At 40.5% G+C, this 23,219-nt stretch overlaps 1 protein-coding gene across 6 annotated transcripts in view; it reads right to left on the bottom strand.

Annotated features, from left to right (window-relative positions):
* Positions 1-23,219, bottom strand: part of APP (amyloid beta precursor protein) — a 287,707-nt gene that overhangs the window by 184,903 nt on the left and 79,585 nt on the right. For all 6 annotated transcript variants that reach the window (XM_061134302.1, XM_061134303.1, XM_061134304.1 and 3 more), the window contains exon 3: positions 13,880-14,009. In XM_061134302.1, coding sequence (XP_060990285.1) covers positions 13,880-14,009 — 130 coding nt within the window. The remainder of the gene's footprint in view (positions 1-13,879; positions 14,010-23,219) is intronic.

Here is a 23,219-nt window from a genome sequence, read left to right as displayed (position 1 = left end):
GGATATAAATGAAAATTTCTGCTCACTTTGCTACTTTTCTGCTTGACTGAATTTTGTAATGAAAACGTCTGTTCCTTTCTAACAGAGTACAGGCATCATTCAGATTCTACTCACCAGGCAGAGGGTGAATGCATTTGTTTAGATGCAGGATCACTTCAATATGCGTCACTACACGCTACAGCCCACTTAGGGATGCTGCAGTTTAAAATGCTCCTAAGCAATAAGGCAAAGGCATCAAATGAAGGTGCATTCAGGTTTCAAAGATTTTTAAGCAAGTTCTTCCCATCCAAACACAGCCAGCTCTGCCATCCTTTCCTGGCTCCCCTCAACTAGAAAGCAGTGGAACTCTGCCAAAGCTCATTCCCTTACGTAAACATCTTCCGGGTCAATGGTCCATAGTCACATGACAACTCCATCTTCAGCTGACCTCTCCAGGGAGCAAATATTTTGAGGAGCAAGAATTCCAGGCATGCAAAAGCTCAGGCTTTGAATCAAAACTAAGTCTGAACAAGCTTTTCAAAGGAAGGCCTTGTTGCACAGAAAAGGCACACAAAACGTGTTTGAAGAAGGCAAATCTCTCATTTGAGATTTAACATTTATAAACGAGGAAATTATATATGATTAAGGCTTTCAAATACAGCAGTAATTTCAGGGTATCTCTCATTCCAAACACTACAGCTTCTGTCTTTCATTCAAAATTGTAAAGATGATTAAAAAGTAGATCAAAGGAAAATTACACTTAAGGTCTCAGTTGTTTTAACCTGGAAATGTTGTGGTTTTGGGAAAATGCTGACGAAAGACTTGATTTTTGGTAAGAAGAGTTGGTTATCGGAAGCATCTAAGAAATGTATAAGTGATTTGCTATTTTCTGGCCCAAAGCAGGCTTTCTAATAATGCAATCAGGCTAACAGGTCATTGGATTTACATTATATAAAGCTCCAGGTGACCCACTTAACAGTTTAATGTGTGTACTCAAGGTAACCTTTCCACAAGGCAGGTAGGCATGTCTGCCTTTCTCCTAGTCAAAAGAAGTGTAAGGTCGGTTCCCCCTCTTGGCTTGACACCCTTCCCATTCACACTATTACATGATATTTCTAGATGTTTCATTTTTGATTGATGTTCAAACTGTGTGGATATTTCAAAGCCTTAGCTTTGAAATTTCCCTAACAAAGGAGTTGGCTATTTATACAAAGCCTTGCCTGCATGCTCAGTCTAGAAAACACCTAATTTAAAATCTATATACAGAAGGTCATCTCTTTGGGAAGACAGGGCTGATGTACAGAAAAGTCAACTGTACACCAAGTCAGTACAAAAGATATCTTAGTAATAGTTCTCATATGCAAATGAACAATCCACTATTTGTTGTTGCTTTTCAGTTGCTAAGACATGTCTGACTCTTTGGGGTCCCACGGACTGCAGCACGCCAGTCTTTCTTGTCCTTCACTATCTCCCAATGGTGGTAGTGGGTTAGTCGCTCAGTCGAGTCTGGCCCTTGTGACTCCATGGACTGTAGCCTTCCAGGCTCCTCTGTCCACGGAATTTTCCAGCCATGAATAGTGGAGTGGGTTGCCATTTCCTTCTCCTGGAGTTTGCTCAAACTTATGTCCATGAAGTCAGTGATGCTATCTAACCAGCTCATCCTCTGCTGTCCACTTCTTATGTGGGTTTTCTTGGAATTCTGAGCACTTGATAAGACTATCCAACCATTTTTGAATCATTCAGGCAGTTGGTTAATTAACATAGTACTACATTAGGATTGTTTTTCATGCTTTGCTTCTGGATGATATAATTTTCTTCTTCCCAGGTATAAAATCTTAGTACAAATGGAAGATGTCCTCACAGCATAATATGGTAATTCCAACATTGATATCACAACTGTACAAAAAATATATTTTGTAAGAAATTTATGTTTAAGTTAAAATATTGAAAAATGTTTTGTAAAGTCAAATCTCAAGAGAGAATTTGCTTGACTGCGTATCTTTATTTCTTTAAAAGGTGTAAGAAATGACTACATAAGTATTTCCTAGAGATGTAAGTTTGATTCATCTTATTCTTACATAGAAGTTGTCATTAACCTGCAGAAAAGCCAAGAAAAACAAAACAACAAAAGCCCTTGATGATGGTGATAGCCCAGGATGAGGGGGTACTTTTGCATAAACAGCTATGTTTCTACATTAAACTCATTCAAATTCAATTAATTCCTTTGCATGAAATCGAGAGTCCAGGAGCCATTAAGAAAAGCTGAAAACCGTCTTATCTTTTGCCTCAAACAGATTTTTATCCACTAAATAAATGATACAACAAACCAACAGAGAAAAATAAAAGATGCATATCCCATGCTTATGTGTTCTGTGTTTAAGATGCCCAAATCCATGAAAACTAAAAGCCAATACTCTGCACAGTATTAGCAATATACTGCATGTTCTTGCCCTGAAGGGACAAAGCTAATTACCAAGATTCTGGGAGTCATAACAAGTCTGATGACCAGTAAGTACTTGGAGGCCTGGCCTGGATTTAATAACTCAGGATTCATTAAGCCAGGCCTTTGGGAAACCAATGCACTGATGAGGTTTCCTAGTAAGTATACTGTGAGAAAATGAACAACCCAGGAGGACTCATATAAACATCAGTATTGAGAAGGCTGCAGAAAAAATGAGCCAGAGGAAGAATGGGAGTCAGCAGAGACTGACAAAGGCTAGAGCAAAATAATGGTGTGGGAAGAGGCAGTGATCAACAGGGTTAGATACTGCTGAGACACTGAGAAGGACAAAAAAATGTCTGAGCCAAGACCTCATTCACCGGAGTTGAAGGGATAGATGCTTGACAACAGCTGACTGGAGGAAGGTGGATGCTGCAAAGATAAAATAGGAATGACTGACTGGCATATTAAGAAGTACAGCTGTCAATGGGCAGAGCAAGGGTGGATGTCAAAGACCCGGGATTACGTTACTGACATGGGGACCCAGGGGTCTCTGATGGACAGGAAAATATGAGAAGGCTAAAAATTGCTGATATAGCAAATGAAATAAAGGGCCTACTGACCAAAGGTCATAATGAAGCTAAAGATCAGATACAATGAAGTTAAAGAAGCTACTGAAGATAATTTGTGCACTGGTGTTGTTTGCACTCAGCTGTGTCTGACTCTTTGTAACGCCATAGCGTTTGTAGCCTGTCAGGCTCCTCTGTCTACAGGATTCTCCAGGCAACAAAATTGGAGAGAGTTCCCATTTCCTTCTCCAAGGGATCGGATCTTCCTGACCCAGGAATCGAACCCGCGTCTCCTGCGTCTTTTGCATTGCCAGGTGAAGCCACCTGGGAAGCTGCTATGTGCGCTACTACCATGCTTCAGTTGAGAATTTGGACTGAAAATTTGCAATGAGAACCAAGAATAGAAAAAGAAAAATCAGCTAAAGTTATTTAAATGGGAAAATACAGGATAACTTCTTGGCAGACTGCACATTGAGACTATGTATTAAATATGCTTAGAGAATGCAGAGTATCATAAGTCCTGAATAACAAGTAATTCTACTTTCAATAAAGCCAGAGGAAAGAGTCACACGATGCACTCATGGAAATCTAGCAACCTAGAGCTGATGAAGCTATCATACAATAAAGAAAAGGACCTTCAGTGACAGCCAAAAAAGATTCCTCAAACCCGAAACAAGATTGGACCATATTCTGCCAAAGTAGTTAAGACTGAAGGGGAAGATTTAGGGGAATTCCAGCTGGGTAAGAGTTTTGAAAATACATGTACCCCTAATTAATAAATCAGTAAGAAGGTCCAAATTTTAGTGTCATGAGAATATTTAAACCTATATAAGGGGAGTAATTAATATCTATACATCAAACACCTACTCAGTACCATATTCACCTCATCACTTAAAAAAGGCATTTCAATATGATAGGAATTAATGATTAGTTTACATACAGATTATCCTAACTCTTAAGATACAACATAAAAATCTGAAATAAGCTTTTAGATTTCATTACCATTATAAACGATACTTAGAAGTGGGCTTCTGTTCAAATAATCCTTTATTATTAGAATTAAAAGCTAAAGACAAGGACACTGTCCCCAAAGAATCTCTTATTTCTGAATTCAGATGCCTCTGATAATATGGGTGTCAACCTTTAAAATATAACAGCCAGTTATTTTACCAGCAAAATGAGTTTATTCAGAAATAGCAGAGGAATTGCAATTTGGGATAATTAAGCTATAGCAAAAATCAGGCTAGCCTGGCAAATGAAGGAAAGGAAGGTTACTTTATATAGGAAAAGAAGGAAGTTAGGAGCGGCTGATCTAAACAAAAGACCACTGAAGGAAAATGGAGCTTTCAGGGCGGGGGATGCCTTCTCATTGGCCGAGTTGCAGAGTCCTCCATTGGCTACGTCTGTCGTTGGGCCAGAAAATCTTTCTTCCTCCTGGTGTAGTATCGGAGACATTCCTGCTCAGAAGTGTAAAGCTGTGGCAGGTGGTGTGTGCATGAGAGCTCCCACTTCAGGGATGCCTGACTCCATTTTACTTTTTAAAATTTAATTAAAAATTTTTTTTATTTTATGGACGAGTTGCACAGCATGTGGTAGATCTTAGTCCCCTGACCAGGGATCGAATCTGCACCTCCTGCAGTGGAAGTTTGGAGTCTCAAGTACTGAACCACCAAAGAAGTCCCCTGACTCCATTTTATTTTATTTTACTGAGATTTGAAAAGAAATTTTGATTTTTTAAGTAAAAGATACTTTTAAGAGATTCAAAAAGCAAATCCCCCCAAAAGGAGAAAATATTTGCCATGCACGTTTCCATAGAAGAATTCCTATCTAATAAATCCTACAAATTAAGGAGAAAAACAACAAACTTTTTTAAACAAATGAGTGAAAAGCTTATGCAGGCTTTTAACAAAAGAGGATATCCAAATGGGTGAGTAAGCTTATAAAAACTATTCAAAGTTATAAATCATCAGGAAAACACTAATTAAAACCACAATGGAGGGTCAAGGTGAGGGAGGGATCTGATTCTATCTTAAAAGAGGCTTTCTTTTATTAATTTTTATACTGTCTTTAAACTAGATATGTCTAGGTTAGACCTTGTTCCTCAGAAACAAGAGTTTAATGTTCTCTAATTCAGGTTCAAAAAAAAAAAAAAAAAAAACCAAAAAAACCTTAGTTTCTACCTTTTCTGAGATTCTTATGTTACTTCTTGGTTGTTAAATAAAACCTGTTCTTCCTCTATTGATCAATATTTATTTCTGTAATCTTGTAGATTCATTTAGGCATGTGAAATTGTGGTTTTATAACCTTGGTCTTCCTGGTGATTAGGCTATGCCTTCTTTAAGTTTTCCTTCCTTTAAAAATATTCAGCTAATTCCTCAATTCATTCATTGAATATGCACTTATTCAATGTACCACGACATACTTAAAACTCTGGAATTATGTTTCAGTGAATGAAACAAAAATTTCAGTTTTCAGAGAGCTAACTTTTCTGCTTAAAAACAATTATTTTCAAAGTTACAGGCACTGCAGGAAAGCCTTCTTAGTCTTCAGCACCACATATTGTTTATTCTAAATATTGCTCTAAAATTATTCTTTTCCCTCAAAAGGCCCTCAAATCCACTAATTTAAAACTTTCTCCAACCTATTACTTTCTTATGGATTTGCTATTTAAATTCAAAAGACGTTGAGGCACTAAATGAATGTTACTAGAATTTATGGAAACATTACTCCAGAGTATAAGGAGTTTTTCCTCTAATCTAACTGTACCATCTATTTAAAGAACTGACATAATTAAAGGCTTAAAACCACATTGACTGTTCAGATATTTTTCCAGGCACCACATAAAAGAAACAATCAAATGAATTCAATGTCTTTGTGAATAAAAATGTGATTTCTATACTATTCCAACATTCAACGAACAAAGATCATGGCATCCAGTCCCACCACTTCATGGCAAATAGATGGGGAAAAAGTAGGAACAGTGACAGGTTTTATTTTCTTGGGCTCCAAAATCACTGGGGACAGTGACTACAGACACGAAATTAAAAGACGCTTGCTCCTTGGAAGAAAAGCTACGATAAACCTAGACAGTGTATTAAAAAGCAGAGACATCACTTTGCCAACAAAAGTCCATCCACATAGTCAAAGCTATGAATTTTTCTAGTAGTCATGCACAGATGTGAGATCTGGACCATAAAGAAGGCTGAGCACTGAAGAATTGATGCTCTAGAACTGTGATGTTGGAGAAGACTCTTGAGAGGCCCTTGGACTGCAAGGAGATCCAACCAGTCCATCCTAAAGGAGATCAGTCCTGGGTGTTCATTGGAGGGATTGATGCCAAAGCTGAAACTCCAATACTTTGGCCACTTGATGTCAAGAGCTGACTCTTTGGAAATGACCCTGATGCTGAGAAAGACTGAGGGCAAGAGAAGAAGAGGGCAACAGAGGATGAGATGGTTGGATGGCATCACTGACGCAACAGACATGAATCTGAGCAAACTCCAGGAGACAGTTAGAGACGGGAAGCCTGGTGTGCTGCAGTTCATGGGATCGCAAAGAGTCAGACATGATTTAGTGACTGAACAACAACAAATACTATTTCAAACTTAAATAATCAACGATCTTAGTTCTATTCTAACTTGCCAACAATATGTACCAATACTACCAACACAAATTATGGTCCCCAGAACACATTATGCCTTAGGATCCATACCCTCTCTTTCCAGAAACCTCCATTGTACACTCCAGTTTTACATCCTATTTTCACAGCAATCCCTCCTCATACAGAAAAAGTTGTTACCACCTGGTAATAAAGCAAATCATTAACTGCAATTAGAAATTTCAACACAATTGTGTTTAGGAGAAAACTTCTGGGGAAGAGGGGTGGAGTTCTGATGATGCTGTGCTTGGGTCCTTGAACAAACATCTGTCGTGAAATCAGCAGAGACGACCAGCATGTTTCCAGAGTAAAAACAATCACAACTACAAACCTCTACAACATCTAACACAGTGGAATTCTGCCCTACATTGTATAAAATAGGTACACATATATAAAGGTAATTTTATAGAGAAAGAGTCTTAAGTTTGACCCAAGAGAAGCAAACATCTTCTATAGTTGGTACACGATATGCAACAAGCTCGGCTCTGTGAAATCACCGTTTAACTCTACCCAACTCAAAGTAAGCTAAAGAAGGACACCTCTAACACTAGTTTCACTCACAACTTCTAATCTTAAAAGAAGATTTCTAGATTGACAATAGCGCCTGCAAGCCTAAACTCAACTTCTTCCTGCCACATGCCACCTTGATAAATTTCTCTGTAGCAAAAAGAGGTAATAAAAATCATTTAGCTGTGTCGCTACAGAGTTTATTGCTGAACTCTGTACTTAAATAGTGCGGAGTTAACAGTATCCAATAGTATTTTCTTTGCTTTTCCCACTTCCAGTCTTCCGTATGTGAAGGTGAGTCCATCCCTCCCCTTCCCACGTTCCTCCCAGTATACTTTTATCACGTCTATGGCATCTGTAACTGCCTCCATACTGCTCAGACCCGGGGAATGGCATCTCCTTTCATCTTACAACTGTTGGCTATCTTTTAAATTTGGCTTTTTGTTTACATAAAGTTAATCCTTGCCCCGTTTTTCTATTTGCCTCATTTTCTCTGCACCCGTCAGTACTGCATCTTTCCTGAACTCTGTAACAGAACTCCACAACCACTCAAGTATAGGCAGGCCCCTCAGTGCTATTTTTGCCCTGGAGCACTCCCTCCTGGGATGTGCCCCATTCTCCTCCAATCTGGACTGGCTTCTCTCCAGACTGCCACACACCTGTTGCCTTGGGACTTCTCTTCACCATCAGGTTTCACAGCTAAAGCCTGAGACTCACTGATGGGGGGATTAAAAAAAAAAAAGGACCCATTGCACCACCAGCAAGAGCTGAAACTTATCAAGGGATATAGCAGAGAGGGAAAGTGTAATGAAGCTGCTTGTGACTAGGGTGATAAAAAAAATAAAGATAACAGAATTTATTTCTAGACTCTACATTGAGAGCTTGTTGTGCTGAGTACTAAAATTTGAACATGTCATCACATCCTTTGATACTGAAATAATTGAAATACAGCTTTACTTGGGCTTCACAGGGACTGTCATCTTTATGACATTTCTAACATTCATGATTTTTTCTTTCTGTACATACTTTATGCCTCAATGCTTTATGGTCAATTCTTTCATGATATACAAATATGAAATTACTTTTTAAAAATGTGCTAAAATACCTCAGAGAAATTATTTCCCCACATTTCACTTCACTACGCTTGAAATAATTAACCTTTTCCTTTCTAAGAAATATAGTTATACTTTATAATGGGTACTATCTGGAGATATTATAGAGATATGCTGTCCCTAATTCACAAGATCAAAACTAAAATTCTTTTAAGTCCACAAAAAAGCATTTCTCAGTTCTTTTCCTAAAGAAGAAATTCATCAAAAATTTCCTATACTTTGTGATGGCATTAAGTCCATGTCTAATATATTTTACATATTATTTATAAAAAATTTAAAATGTATTTAGCTCATTAAAATATAATGGAAATGATGACTATGTGGCATAGACTGGGTTAACTAAGTGAATTCCATTTTTTACACTGGGTTTAAGCTACTTTCCTGTCCTAGGAAACATAACAATACTTGTCTGTACCACTCTAAGAGTGTTTCTGACATATTCTCCTCTTGGTTACAGTTATTCGTGTGGTATAAAGCTAAACATGGTGCCCTAAACCCCCCCAAATCTTGTACAATTGTCATATAAAAGCTATATTTTCCACTATAGTCCTTTGAAAAGTTATTTGCTAGACAAAACAGTAAACAAAATCAGAAAAGATCTCAAACGTGTTGTTTTGGGAAAGAGCATGATGAGAATTGAGTTGTAAACACAAAAAGGAAATTCAGTTTCCTTTCTCTGTTGTAGGTAGAAAGTGATGTAAGCAGCAAACCACTTAAAAAAGATGTTCCCAGAGTGCAAAGAGAACTTTGATGGAAGTCCATTTCTTTCTTGATTCCCTATCATAATCACTTCAACTCAGTCACACCAGGATAAGTCTATGAGGAAAGACACAGCTTGAGGTTAAAAGCTGGAAAGACTATGGTCCAGCGTATTAAATTTACGTTAAAACAGCAAGTCAACAACTTCCAAGATGAAATTATGCAGATGTAACTAGGAAGCAGCTATTTACTGGTTGGCACAGAAAAGTTAAGTGTTTCCAGACCATCAGATCTGATATTATAGTACTGATTCCAAATACATAGAGAAATTAAAAACTCAAAATATCCTACATCCACTCTAGCTGATGTGTTACTAAATCTAAAGGCACTTTTGCTCTTTTTAAATAAGGTAGGTGGGTAGGTTTAGTTGCTAAGTTGTGTCTGACTCTTGTGACCCCATGGACTGTAACCCACTAGGTTCCTCTGTCCATGGGATTTCCCAGGCAAGAATATTGGAGTGGGTTACGATTTCCCTCCGCAGGGGATCTTCCTGACGCAGGTATCGAACTCGAGTCTCCTGTAGTACAGGCAGACTCTTTACCAAATGAGCCAACAGGGAAGTTACTTTTTAAATAAAGTAGGTGAAAATGTGACCATGTGAAATTTAAGTTCCATGTGACTTTTAAACTTTCTTGGATGTCAGCATCTGCCTGTCTCTTTATATAAATGGAAACAATCTAAAAACAATAGAAAAAAATAAAAGCAATAAAAACAGAATATACTTTTCATGAGTTAAGCTGCTGTTTATAAAAGCAAACAGTAAATTATTGAGGTCATAATTTACTTGTACGAAGAACCTCTAATAAGCTCAACTTCAAAAAATTTCATATCCCATTATCTCTTGGAGAGAGTCACAATACATATATACAACTCAAACAGTGCTGGTATTTCATATAAAAATGGTAACCAAAGCAGCAGATGATTCCAGAGTTTCTACTCATCTTTTTTTGCTTATAATTGAATTATTAGCCTTTCCTGGACAGTGGCAAATGCAGAAAAACATCAATTTCAATCATGGATCTATGACACCAGGAAAAGTAGTAATCCAAATGGAAAGGAGTCAAACATTTGCAAAGGAAATATTCGCTTTGAAAAATAATGATGTGCTTGAATCCTGTATGAGATAATTAATAAAATGTTCAAATGACTAAGACAGATCTTACCGTCTGGTGCCTGAGGCATAACTAAAAGCAAAGCGTGAAATGAGAAAGCCAGCTGACTCCCAAGAGAAATCATCTACTCCATGGAAAGAAAGTGACAACAGCAACCTAATTCACTTTCCCCATCTAGACAAGGGATACAAGACACTGTGGAGCAGGGATGCCCATGGCAAACACATGGCTTAGAGAAAAATAACCCAGTGTAGCACTTATCCTGCCCCTGATAAGATGGTCAGGAAGGTTACATGCTGAACGTAACAGGAATTTTTCTCTCTTCTAGCTTTGTTTTGAATTTTAATATGCTTAATGTTAAAGACAATCTTATTTTGCTTTCTAGGAAGCACCTGTCTGAGAATTAACTTTAGTAAAATAATCTCTTTTGTGTAAAGGATTTATTTGGATACAGCCAGAAATTTTAGATGGTACTTATGGTACTGCTAAACAGTAATTCTTTATTCAAGCAGGAAGTAATACACAAATGTTCCTGTGTGCTCAGTCGCTCAGCTCAGTGGTATCCAACTCTGTGACCCCCTAGACTGTAGCCCTCCAGGCTCCTCTGTCCATGGGATTTTCCAGGCAAGGATACTGGAGTGGGTTGCCAGCTCCTCCTCCAGGGGATCTCCCTGACTTAGGAACTGAATCCATGTCTCCCACATTGGCAAGCAGAGTCTTTACCAGTGAGCCACCTGAAATTGGAAAGACTAATGCTGAAGCTCCAATACTTAGGTCACCTGATGTGAAGAGCCAACTCATTGGAAAAGACCCTGATGCTGGAAAAGATTGAGGGCAAGAGGAGAAGAGGATGGCAGAGGATGAAGTGATTGGATGGCATCACTGATTCAATGGACATGAGCTTCGGCAAACTCTAAGAGATGGTGAAGGACAGGGAAGCCTGGCGTGTTGCAGTTCATGGAGTCAGAAATGACTTCACGAGTGAATAACAAACAATACCTGAGAAGCCCCATATATAAGAAGGTTGCCTATCCTTACCATAAAGTGGAAACCTGATCACATGAAGAAAACCATGGAGCTTCTAGGGACATGGCTGTGGCCTTTATGAGACATTTCTACAGTGGGATTTTTTTAAGAGTTAGTTATTGCCTCCAATTCATAGTCTTTCCTCTATGATTTGATTTTATAAATCAGGTGGTTATTGGCTCTACTACAATTTTCTGCTGATACTGGAAGGAATGCTGGATTGAGAATCAAAAATCCCTGGGCCTTGGTCCTGATTTTACTGCTAAACTGGTGTGTGAGTTATTGCAAGAAATTCAATCTTGCTGACTTTCAATATTTGTACCAGTGAAGTGAGACTGAAAACTCCAACATCACCTGTGTCACAGAGTAAGTATTTCAATGGGTGCCCTATGCAAGTACAAAATGCTTGATAACCTCTCTGTGTAATGGATGTTAAATCTAGGCAGCCAAAAACAGGGAAGGAAAGAAGAAAGGAACAAAAGGGAAAGGAAGGAAAGGAAGAAAACTGGACAAACAATATTCAAAGTATTGGGACCATGCAGTATGAATGGAATTTAAAAAATACATAAATCACACACATGTTTTTCCATTCCTTTTCCCGAAAACAAGACTCACTGTGCATATTCATTGGGGTTATATGTAACACTTTTTGTAACACTTTTAGTTAAAGAATGAAATTTTGCCTTTTGCAACAACATGAATAGATCTGGAGGGCATTAATGCTAAGTGAAGTAAGTCAGACAGATCAAGACAAATACTATATGATACCAGTTATATGTGGAACCTAAAAGATACAAGAAACCCATGAATAAAACAAAAGTGAAGTAGACTCACAGATAAAGAGAACAGACTAGTGGCTACCAGTGGGTAGAGGGAGAAGGGAGGGACACTATAGGGGTGGGGAAAAAAACGGGTTGTTACAGGACTATATGAAATCATGACAGTGAAACTTCTGAAAATTGTAAAGCACTGCAGAATTTCCCTGATGGCTCAGCTGGCAAAGAATCTGCCCGCCATGTGGGAGAGCTGGGTTCGATCCCTGGGTCAGGAAGATTCCCTGGAGAAAGGAATGGCAGTATTCTATATCAAGGCTCCAGTATTCTTGCCTGGGGAATAACATGGACTGAGGAGCCTGGTGAGTTAATAGTTTGTGGGGTCACAGAGCTGAACACAACTGAGAAACTAACACTGCTACTACAGAATTTAAAGAATATTTCGTTCAATTTGAAAAATTAGGGGGAAAAAAAAAGACTTATGGAAAATTTGCCATCACCTAGGAGTGAGGGAGTACCTACAATCCTTAATTCTAATCTAAGCTCAGTAAAAAAGTTGGAGGCATCGTATGTTCCACTTGTCACGGTCATGTTAAGGTCTAATTTTGGGTTCAGTAGAAAAATACCAGGGATTCATAAAATGAGAAAACATGATAAAAGATTCATACAGGCCAGGCACCTACTAGAAGTATATAATGATCATCTAGTCCCATGAGTAGTCAAGAAGAGGTGTTGTTGATGTGCTAATTTAACACCAGATACTATAGCAGGCCTGGGAAAGTGGCTAAACACATCACAAGTATTGTCTTCCGCAATGAGGAACAAGGAAACTCTTCAACTGCCAAATGTTTAAGAATCTGGTTTTGCATATTTTCTTTATCATAAATCCACCAGATGAAACCTTCATTCACTGGAGATTAGCCCAGTTTCCTGTTAATGTCTCAGAGTGTGTGCAGGCATCTACAGGAATCAGTAGGTTCTTACAGTGTTTACGTTTGACCCAAGTATCACAGAATCTTGGTCATTCTCAATTTCTAAGTTTGCTGTTGGGGACTTTTTCTTAAAGACCCTTTTTAGTTTTTACAAGACATTATTGGAATGTGTATCAACACTTGTCCACATCGCTCTCAGATAAATCCCTATGTCCTTATTTACAACCGCCTTGCCAATGCATATACTCCTGGAAAACATTGAGATGCTGGCTATCAGATCAAAGGCTGCTGATTTCCCCACTGCCTAGCTACATTAAAAAAAAAAATCACGCAGGAAGAAACTAATAACCAAGACAGATTAAATGTGGAGTATGACAGTGTTTCCAGAGGAAAAAACACGATACCACATAAAGCAACTCAGTTTTTAAACAACAGTTTAAAGTAAAAGTCAGTAAAAAGTGAAAGCCCACATTTAAATCTGAGTGATCAAACTGCTTCCTCCAGTTTGATGTAAGCAGAATAGCAAACGTTGCTCAACTCCATCAAACAGGAAGAATAGTGGGCTGTTGTAGAAAGTGCTTTTTAAGAATTAGCAAAATGCACATCAGGCACTCTCTTCTATGAAGTCTATGTCAAGAAACATAAAGGTCTGAATTCTACTAATTCTAGACAACTTGGATACAGGAGAATCACCTACAGAAATCGGTGAAACTAAGATTCCTGGGCCCCACCACCAGACATTTTCATTCAGCAGTTGTAGAAGAAGTCCATGATTTTTAATTAAAATAAGCACACTAGGTAAATTCATTCTGAGGCTGGAAGCCTGGAAATACTGCTGCTTTACTGTTAGGACACAGGATACTTTAATAAGAGTCCAAAATATAGTCCAATACAGAGTGGCAACATGCTGAAGGAAGAGCCTGCACATCTGATCTAATAATTGGAGCATCCTTCCCATTTATGCCCAAAGCCCAGGGCCCATCAACACCAGCTCCAAGGCCGGCCAGCTCACCCAGGCAGCGGTAGGGAATGACCATGTGTGCGTGGGTCTTGCACTGCTTCCGGCCCCTCTTGCACCAGTTCTGGATGGTCACTGGTTGGTTGGCTTCCACCACGTTGGTGATCTGCAGTTCAGGGTAGACCTGGGAGGGCACAGAGAGAGGGGACACAGTTACCCGAAGCAGGGCTGGCACACAGGCACCTGATGAGACACTATTATTATCCTATGGTGTACAGGCTGGCTCTATGTATTTAGTGTATATATACAGCCTATATACATACAGGCTGGCTCTATGTATTCGGTAGTCAAGCTTGGGCTTCCTTGGTGGCTCAGATGGTAAAAAAAAATCTGCCTGCAATGCGGGAGACCTGGGTTCGATCCCTGGACTGGGAAGATCCCCTGGAGAAGGGAATGGCAACCCACTCCAGTATTCTTGCCTGGAGAATTCCATGGACAGAGAAGCCTGGTCGCCTGCAGTCCATGGGGTCACAGTTGGACACGATAGAGCAACTAACTAACATTTTGGGGAATTCAGGGCAAAGTAAATGATCGTTCACTCAAAACATGATGCAACCTAATTTTTAATTTACAAGTACTCCTACTTTATAAGCACCCATTCCAGCTTAACTTTTTTTTTTTTTAAATTTATTTGGCTGTGCTGGGTCTTAGCTGCAGCACGTGGGATCTAGTTCCCTGATCAGGATTCAAACCCGGGACCTCTGCATTAGGAGTGCATAGTCTTAACCACTGGACAACCAGGGAAGTCCTTTAACCTATTTTCTAGTGGTTTTGTGGTTTAGTTGCTAAGCCGTGTCCGACTCGTATGACCCCATGGACTGTAGCCTGCCAGACTTCTCTGTTGAAACATATTTTCTAGGGCAGGTAAAATAGAAAAGGAGGAGCTGCGAGCGTGCTAAGTCACTCAGTCCGGCTCGATGTGACCCTATGGACTGCAGTCCATGGCAGGGGGTCCTCTTAAAAGTATGGGGTCATTTCAATGCAAAGTAAATGGGTGGGAAGATAGTCTGTAAGGCCCAAAATAATTTTTAAAAATACTTTATTTATTTGACTGTACCAGGTCTTAGTTGCAGCACATGAAAACTAGTTTCCTGACCAGGGATCAAACCCCAGACCCCTGCACTGGGAGGGTGGAGTCTTAGCCACTGGACCACCAGGGAGATCCCCCCTAAATAATGTTACGGTAAATACACCTGAGAATATTACCATGACTGAAATTCAACCCAACCCCGTCTTAGTCAACTAGGCAAACATTTCACACACAGGATGACACACAGCAAGCTCTCCCTGTAAAAATTCCTCTCTTTGTTCAAAGTAATTTAAATAAGAATAATTTATCAAACAGTTATCATGAGTGTCGTTTAGATAAAGAACTGCATTTATGAATCTCTTCCCTTGATAACTAACTACAGCTCTTCACTCTGATTATTGTTCTCAATAAATCATGGTGTTTACTGAGCGCTTGGAAAGAAATGTAAAACTTGATAAACTAAAATGGGTTTAGGAAAATATCAGATCACTTCTATTTATTAATAATAATGAGAAGAGATTTGAAGGAAAAACAGAAACATAAAATATTAGTTTCTAAAATGGTCTTGCCCTTGTATAAGTCTTGCATTTCACCAGGGTTGCTGTTTTGCCAGTTAAATACAATGAAGAGAGAAAATAGAGAACAGAGGACAGAAGCAAGGAAATGGTTATAATGATGGGTTATAATAAAATCTAAAGTGGGGATGTAGATCCATGGCTGATTCATATCAATGTATGACAAAACCCACTGGAAAAAAAAAAAAAAGTGGGGATGTAGGAAGAGTGGGATACACAGTTCAAAGATTGCAGTATTAGGACTTCCTTGGTGGTTCAGTGGCTAAGACTCCATGTTCCCAATGTTGGGGGACTGGGTTCAATCCCTGGTCAGTCCTCCCAGTTAAGATGAAAGAGCTCGCATGCAGCAACTAAGACCTGTCAGAGCCAAATAAAATAAATAAATTAGATATGTATATATATACACACATATATTTTAAAAGGGCTGTAATATCAATGAGTCCTGCTGTGGGTTACAGAATTCTGTCCTAAAGGTACCAAAAAATAAATAAATAAAAGCGGGGTGGATAGAAGTTGGACAGTAGTTGGACAGTCAGAGAGTTGAAATTAAGATTCTGTAGGAGGTACAGTCATTGGTATCTGTAAGGACTATAATAGGAATTTCAGAGGGAAGGGCTGAAGAATGATGAAAGCAAGATCGCTGGAGGAATGAAAATCAAGGAACAGAGAAACTGGAATCTTGGAGCATCAAGGCTGATAGCAAAATCAGCTAAGAATGAGGAAAGATGCAGTTGGCTGAATGACAGAGAGTGAGGACCTAAAATCTCTGAAGACTGAGGGGGATGCCCCTGAGGCAGAAAGAGCCCTTTGGATGCCTCCAACAGGTGGAGGAGAGGTGGGAACTAGTTCATCCACAGGTTGGGTGGGGGATGTTTTTTAGGGAGGAGAAGGAAAGTATGGTTTGGAAGTGAAAATGCAGGAGAAGAAAGATATCCCTATGTCAATGCTGGGAGGGCTGCAAGGAAAGAATGACCTGAGAAGGCTTTGAGGGAAGCAGTGACTTTGGGGAAGAAGCAGGTTTCAGAGCACGAAGGTACTGTCCATAGCGTGGGTTATGGATAGAAGGAATTTTGCTAATGATTGTCAGTGACGTTCAGAGGGAACTTCCTGTCTTTAAAATGTTGATCTTTTGTTCGCTGTGGAGTTTGGGGCATTAATCTTTGACCTTTAAATAGTGCATGAAAATATGACTTATCTTAATTCCTGAGTGCCTCGCTTGCCTTATCCTATCCCAAACCTGAGGTCAAGTCTATTAAAAAATTAAGGCACTGAAAACGAGTGAGAACTGTGGTCCATCCAGACAATGGATTTTCCTGCTTTAGCCAGCAGGAAAAAGAAAGGAGTTATAAAGCCATGAGAAGACAGAGAGGAATCTTAGTTGCCTATTAGGTGAAAGAAGCCAGTGTGAAAATGCATGTGTGAGTCCAGCTGTGTGACGTCCTGGAAAAGGCAAAACCAGGGTGACAGTAACAAGATCAGTGATTACTAGGGACTGGGGGAGGGAGGGATGAACAGAAGAACATAAAGGATTTGGGGGGACAGTGAAACTATTCTGTATGATACTTGATACTGTAGTGGTGAATGCATGTCATTACACATTTGTCCAAACTCATAGAATGCACAACACCAAGAGTGGACCCTATGGTAAACTATGGACTTCGGATGATACTGATGTGTCCATGGAGGTTCATCAATTGTAATGAGTGTACTATTCTGGGGACTTCCCTGGTGGCCCAGTGGCTGAGACTCTACTTGCCAATGCAGCGTACATGGGTTTGATCCCCAGTTGGGGACTTAAGGTCCCACGTGCCTCGGGGCAACTTAGCCCGTTATTGTTGTGTGCTGTGCTAAGTCGTGTCTGACTCTTTGTGATCCCACGGACTGCAGCCCACCAGGTTCCTCCTCTAGGGGATCTCTTCCTGATCCAAGGATCGAACTCACGTCTCCCGAGTCTCCTGCATCACAGGCAGATTCTTAACCCGCTGAGCCATCCTGGAAGCCCAAGCCCTTGGGCCATAACTACTCAAGTGTGAATGTCTAAAGCCAGGGCTCCGCAACAAGAGAGGCCACAGACACAAGAAGCCCCCGCAGCACAACAAAGATTAGCCTGCGCCTGACACCAGAGAAAATCCGAGCCCAGCAACGAGGACCCAGCGCAGCCAAAAAGAAATACATGTAAATAAATAGTGTAAAAAATATAGGATTCTGCTGGGGGATGTTGAGAAAAGGGGACAAGCTACACATGAGTCGGGGCAGGGGGTACAGAGCAAATCTCTGCACCTCCCTCTCCATTTTGCCAGCATCTAAAACTGCTCTGAAAAATAGAGCACTGGTCAGTGTGAAAGTGAAAAAGTCACTCAGTTGTGTCCAACTCTTTGCGACTGCATGGACTATGAAGTCCATGCAATTCTCTAGGCCAGAATACTGGAGCGGGTAGCCTTCCCTTTCTCCCGGGGATCTTCCCAACCCAGGGAACAAACCCAGGTCTCCCACATTGTAGGTGGATTCTTTACCAGCTGAGCCACCAGGGAAATGTTTTTTAGAGCAGCATCTAAAACTGCTCTAAAAATCAGAGCCGCTGGTCAGTGTAGTCTGAGGCAAATTCAACGGGGAGGTACAAGCTATGCAAACACAGAGAGAAGGATATGTTAATCAGATCCTGGATGGGTACTGAGAAACATTCTTCCAAAACCCTTGCCAGCAACTTAGCTCTACCTGGAAACAGCTCCTTCCCCTGATTTTATTTTGCTCTTAAGTAGCTTAATACTTCAATGCATGCATTTCCGTCACAGACATTGTTCAACTTGAAAATGCCACTAAAATTTAACATCCCCATGGCTTTTTGTCTCCAAAAGAATAAAAGGTGAAGTGGCTTTTGGGGAAGGAATATAATTCTCCCACCACCTCACCTTGTTTATTACATCACAAAGGTACAGCACTCATGAGTCATAAACTCTGTGACACCAGATAGCTCGCCCTGAGGGACCCAACACTGGGTGCAGTAAAGTGTGAGTTACTGCGTTTTTCTAAAGGGGTTCCAGCTGCCACTTCACAGAAATACTACCCTGCTGAGGCTTTTCTCAGGAGCCTTCGCTTTCTACCAAGGAGGGCTGTGCCTGCAGGAGGCAGAGTCAAGTCATATTTTCTTCGTTTTAATTCAAAACCAAAAAACTATCTGTAGGGAACATACTGATAAGAAGAAAAAAAAAAAATATATATGTATATGCCTGGTTCACATTGCCATTTTCAGTGTCCCAAGGTAATAACTGGAGCAAAAAGCAGTAACTTATTTGGCGGGTAATTTTCTAGCAGGTAGAATTGCACATGGACCAATTAAGATCAAAGAGTGCTGAAGAATTGATGCTTTCCAACTGTGGTACTGAAGGAGATGCTTGAGAGTCCTTTGGACAGCAAAGAGATCAAACCAGTCAATCCTAAAGGAAATCAATCCTGAATATTCATTGGAAAGTTTGATGCTGAAGCCAAAGCTCCAAACCTTCACCTGATATGAAGAGCAGACTCATCAGAAGAGACCCTGATGCTGGGAAAGATTGAGGGCAGGAGGAGAAGGGGGTGACAGGGGATGAGATGGTTGGATGGCATCACTGACTCAATGGACATGAGTTTGAGCAGGTTCCAGGAGATGGTGAAGGACAGGGAAGCCTGGGGAGCTGCAGTCCATGGGGTCGCAAAGAGTTGGATACAACGAATGGACTAAACAATAACAACAAAACGATCAGAGAAGACAGGGCCTCTTCCCTGACCGTCACCAGAGCTTTACAAAGTGATCAGCTAAACACAGAATTTCCTTCCAGTTCCCATCCTAAAATCCAGGGCGTATGTGTTATTTCCTGTGCTTCACCTTCTTTCTCTAGGACGAGGACATCAGCGATTGTTAACAGTTAGAGCAGATTAGGAAACCACATGAATCCCATGCATGGTTTGCCTACTGCTTAACAATGAAAAGGTAAGTGGCAGCTTCCACCCCAGCAGTCACTTTTATCCTGAGACAAGGAGCTTTCAATTCGAATTTGCCCAAGAGAATAAAAAATTGCTGTTCTCAATTCAGGAAGTTTATTTAAAAGGGGGGAGGCACACCAAACATTAAAGACAAGTAATTTCTTCTGAAGCACATCTAGTCCCAGTTAGTCACAGTGATTACCACAGGCACAAGGAACTTCCAAGTCAGAAAGAAAAACCTAACAAAAAAACACAATAAAAACCACACTGAGGTTTCTGACAAAAATTTGAAATACTATATCTTCCCTGGTGGCTTAGCTGGTAAAGAATCTGCCTGCAATGCAGGAGATACGGTTTCTATTCCTGCATCAGGAAGATCCCCTGAAGAAGAGAACAGCTACCTACTCCAGTAATTTTGCCTGGAGAACTCCATGAACAGAGAAGCCTGGTGGGCTACAGTCCATGAGGTTGCAGAGTTGGACTGTATCTTATTTTTTAAACAGCGCCAGTATATGACCAGAGACAAAGAAGCATTTTTATGTTATGAGACAAATAATTCATGACAAGCATTCTGTTTCCTGTGTGGTATCTCACACCTTCACATAGGAAATACAGATATCTGAGATCCCTAAGCTATTTCACTTGTATGTTGCATGCATAGAGTGCTCACACAACAAGCATTGCTGAGAATTTGCTAAAACAGCAGGTATTAGCAAAGCCTGATTTTTATAGGGCCCCCCATCCTTTTCCAAAATGTCTCCTCTTTGAGCCCACTGATCGCTACTTTTTTAATTATGAAAAAATTCAGATGATGACCACTTCAGTAATCAGTATTTAAAGCAGACGCAAATGCAGGCTTGGGTCAGTTCCTTGAAAAGCAGACAGTCCGCAGTTCCTAAAAACCCTTCCTGAATTACACAGGGCAGTCACTGAATAAACACACTCACTATGCAACAAGCACACTCTTCTTAAGACCCTTACACTGCACTTCAAATGCCGAGGTCCACGAGGGTCCTCCCCCGTGGACAAACCTCCTCCACTCACAGTGTAATAGATGTGAATCCTTCTCGCCCACTTCAGGAATGCTTTCTGGTATTTATCACAGTGTGCCTGACATTTGGGTTAAGTACATATGTGCACTGCCTCCCCGTTGCAAATATACTTTCCACGGGCAGGAAACACAATGGGACCCCCACTCGCAGCCTCGCCGAGGTGCTCCACCTTCATGAACGTTGGTTCAAGCTGATCAGGAGGCTGCCAACATGCCTGCCCCTCTCTGCAGCCCTCCAGCCCCCACCCCCTTCTCTGCAAAAGCTCTCCTGAGTGCCCATATTTTAACTCTGCAGCTCTGGCCCCATAGCTGGTTACAGCCAGAGGAAAGCGCTCAGTCAACTGTGTTCTCCTTGCTTAAGCGTTGTGAACGAACACATCCAGGCTCTAGTTAGCTAAGGCTGGCAGGCAGGGGAAGTCACAGATAGAGGTTGTGCCTGGCAAAACCACGAGGGGACAGGAAGCAGGCAACTGGAAGAAGCAAGAAAATAAGAAGATGGACAGAGAGAGATGCTAGGGTGAGATGGCTGTGGACCCAAGTCACAGAGATACGGAGCGGATGAGACAGGGACCACCTGTAACTCCAGGGAGGAGTGAGAGGTCTGCTTCAATAAGCACACCCACTTTTAAATAATTATTTATTTATGGATGTGCTGGGTCTTCCTTGCTGCGTTCGGGCTTTCTCTAGTTGCAGGGTGGGGCGGGGAGGGGAGGGTGCTACCTGCAGTGTGGTGTTTCGCTGGCTTCTCCTGTTGCCGGACAAGGCTCCAGGGCTTGTGGGCTTCAATAGCTGTGGTGCACGGGCTTAGTTACCCCGAGGCATGGGGAGTCTTCCTGGGCAGGGATCGAACCCATGTTGCCTGCATTGGAAGGTGGATGCCTATCCACCGTACCGCCAGGGAAATCTAAAAAGGCCCCCCTTTTATAAACATAAGCTATTTTGGTAGCTTCATCTTCCTTCCGAATGAACAAAACCCAAGAAAACTGCCCCAGCTCAAAAGCTGGTTCACTAATATTCCCTTTCTTGATCCCTTCAATCTCTGAATCCGAAGCATTTTATGCCATCACTTTTATCTGACCACCGACCATTCACCTATTACAATGATGCACGTTCCTGCCCCCACGCACTCCTTGAAGGCAGGGACTGTATGATTCATTTTCTGTTCCCTCAATGGCGGTCAACACTGTAACAGCGCAGTGAGTGCTTGATCAACAGGTAACAAGTATTTCTGCTTAAGTTCAGAATCCATTAGACATAGGGAAATTTAGCATATGTTAAGCACCCATTGGATATCATCAATGTATCTCTTAAGATAACCTGAATGGTATGATATTATTGTTGGATCATAAGCTTTTGAGAAAAATAAGCACCTCAGTGTCTTCTAAGATTGTTCTTTGAAGTATGTATGATGTGGCAACTTAGTCATATCTGACTTTGTGACTCCATGGACTGTAGACCACCAGACTCCTCTGTCCATGTGATTCTCCAGGCAAGAATACTGGAGTGGGTTGCCATTCTCTTTTCCAGGGGATCTTCCCAACCCAGATATCCAACCTGGGTCTCCTGCACTGCAGGAAGACTCTTTACCGTCTGAGACACTAGAGAAGCCCTACCAATAATAGTACCTTATATAAAAAGCAATGGATTATTGTTAATAAATGTTATACACACAGTTGAGGAAGACACTTAGGAAGAATTAAAAGTCAGGCTCTTCCTAGGCTAAGGGGGCCCGTCTGACTGGGCCAGGCATCTGTAACAATCAGCTACCTACTCTGGCCATACAAATATGTTTTATCTTTGACAGCAAATCTATCCATACGTCAATTTAAAAAATTTAAGGGAGTTGAAGAAATTTCTTTTTTTTTTTTTTGTGGGTTTTGTCATACATTGATATGAATCAGCCATGGATTTACACGTCTTCCCCATCCCAATCCCCGCTCCCACCTCCCTCTCCACCCGATTCCTCTCGAAACATCCCACCCTCGCCTTCTCCCACAGAGTTCAAAAGTCTGTTCTGTATTTCTGTGTCTCTTTTTCTGTTTTGCATATAGGGTTATCGTTACCATCTTTCTAAATTCCATATATATGTGTTAGTATGCTGTAATGTTCTTTATCTTTCTGGCTTACTTCACTCTGTATAAGGGGCTCCAGCTTCATCCATCTCATTAGGACTGGTTCAAATGAATTCTTTTTAATGGTTGAGTAATATTCCATGGTGTATATGTACCACAGCTAATACCAACAATCAGGAGAGGTAGAGTAGAAACCCTCTTAGATCCATATTAGAAGGTTATAGTTTGTAACTTAATTAGTTTTCCCAGAAAAATACCTTAAAAACTTGGTAACCATCAGCACATTTTCATCCTACATTAAAAAAATCTAGAGTCTCCATTTCTCTATGTTTATCTGAATTGAAAAAATATTAATCTCAGACAAGATGACATTTAAGTTGTTAAATATGCAAACCAAGAAAAGATATGGATGATATTTAAGAAAGCCAAGAACTTACATATACAAAAATATAAAAATATAGCTTTAAGACACATACTGTTAATACTACAAAAACTTTCCTTCTTTGGAAATATTCAGGACAAACAGGGGACCTCTTGGAGTATCCTTTTGCAACCGGTCATTTGGGACAAGGGATTAATGAATGCCAAAAGTTGTGTTTACACACAGCTTGACTAAACCACCACCACCAGGTACCAAATAACCAAG

The sequence above is a fragment of the Dama dama genome, chromosome 31, assembly GCF_033118175.1.
Source record: "Dama dama isolate Ldn47 chromosome 31, ASM3311817v1, whole genome shotgun sequence".
In the NCBI taxonomy this organism is placed as follows: Eukaryota; Metazoa; Chordata; class Mammalia; order Artiodactyla; family Cervidae; genus Dama; species Dama dama.
This window is presented reverse-complemented; position numbering and strand designations above follow the sequence as displayed.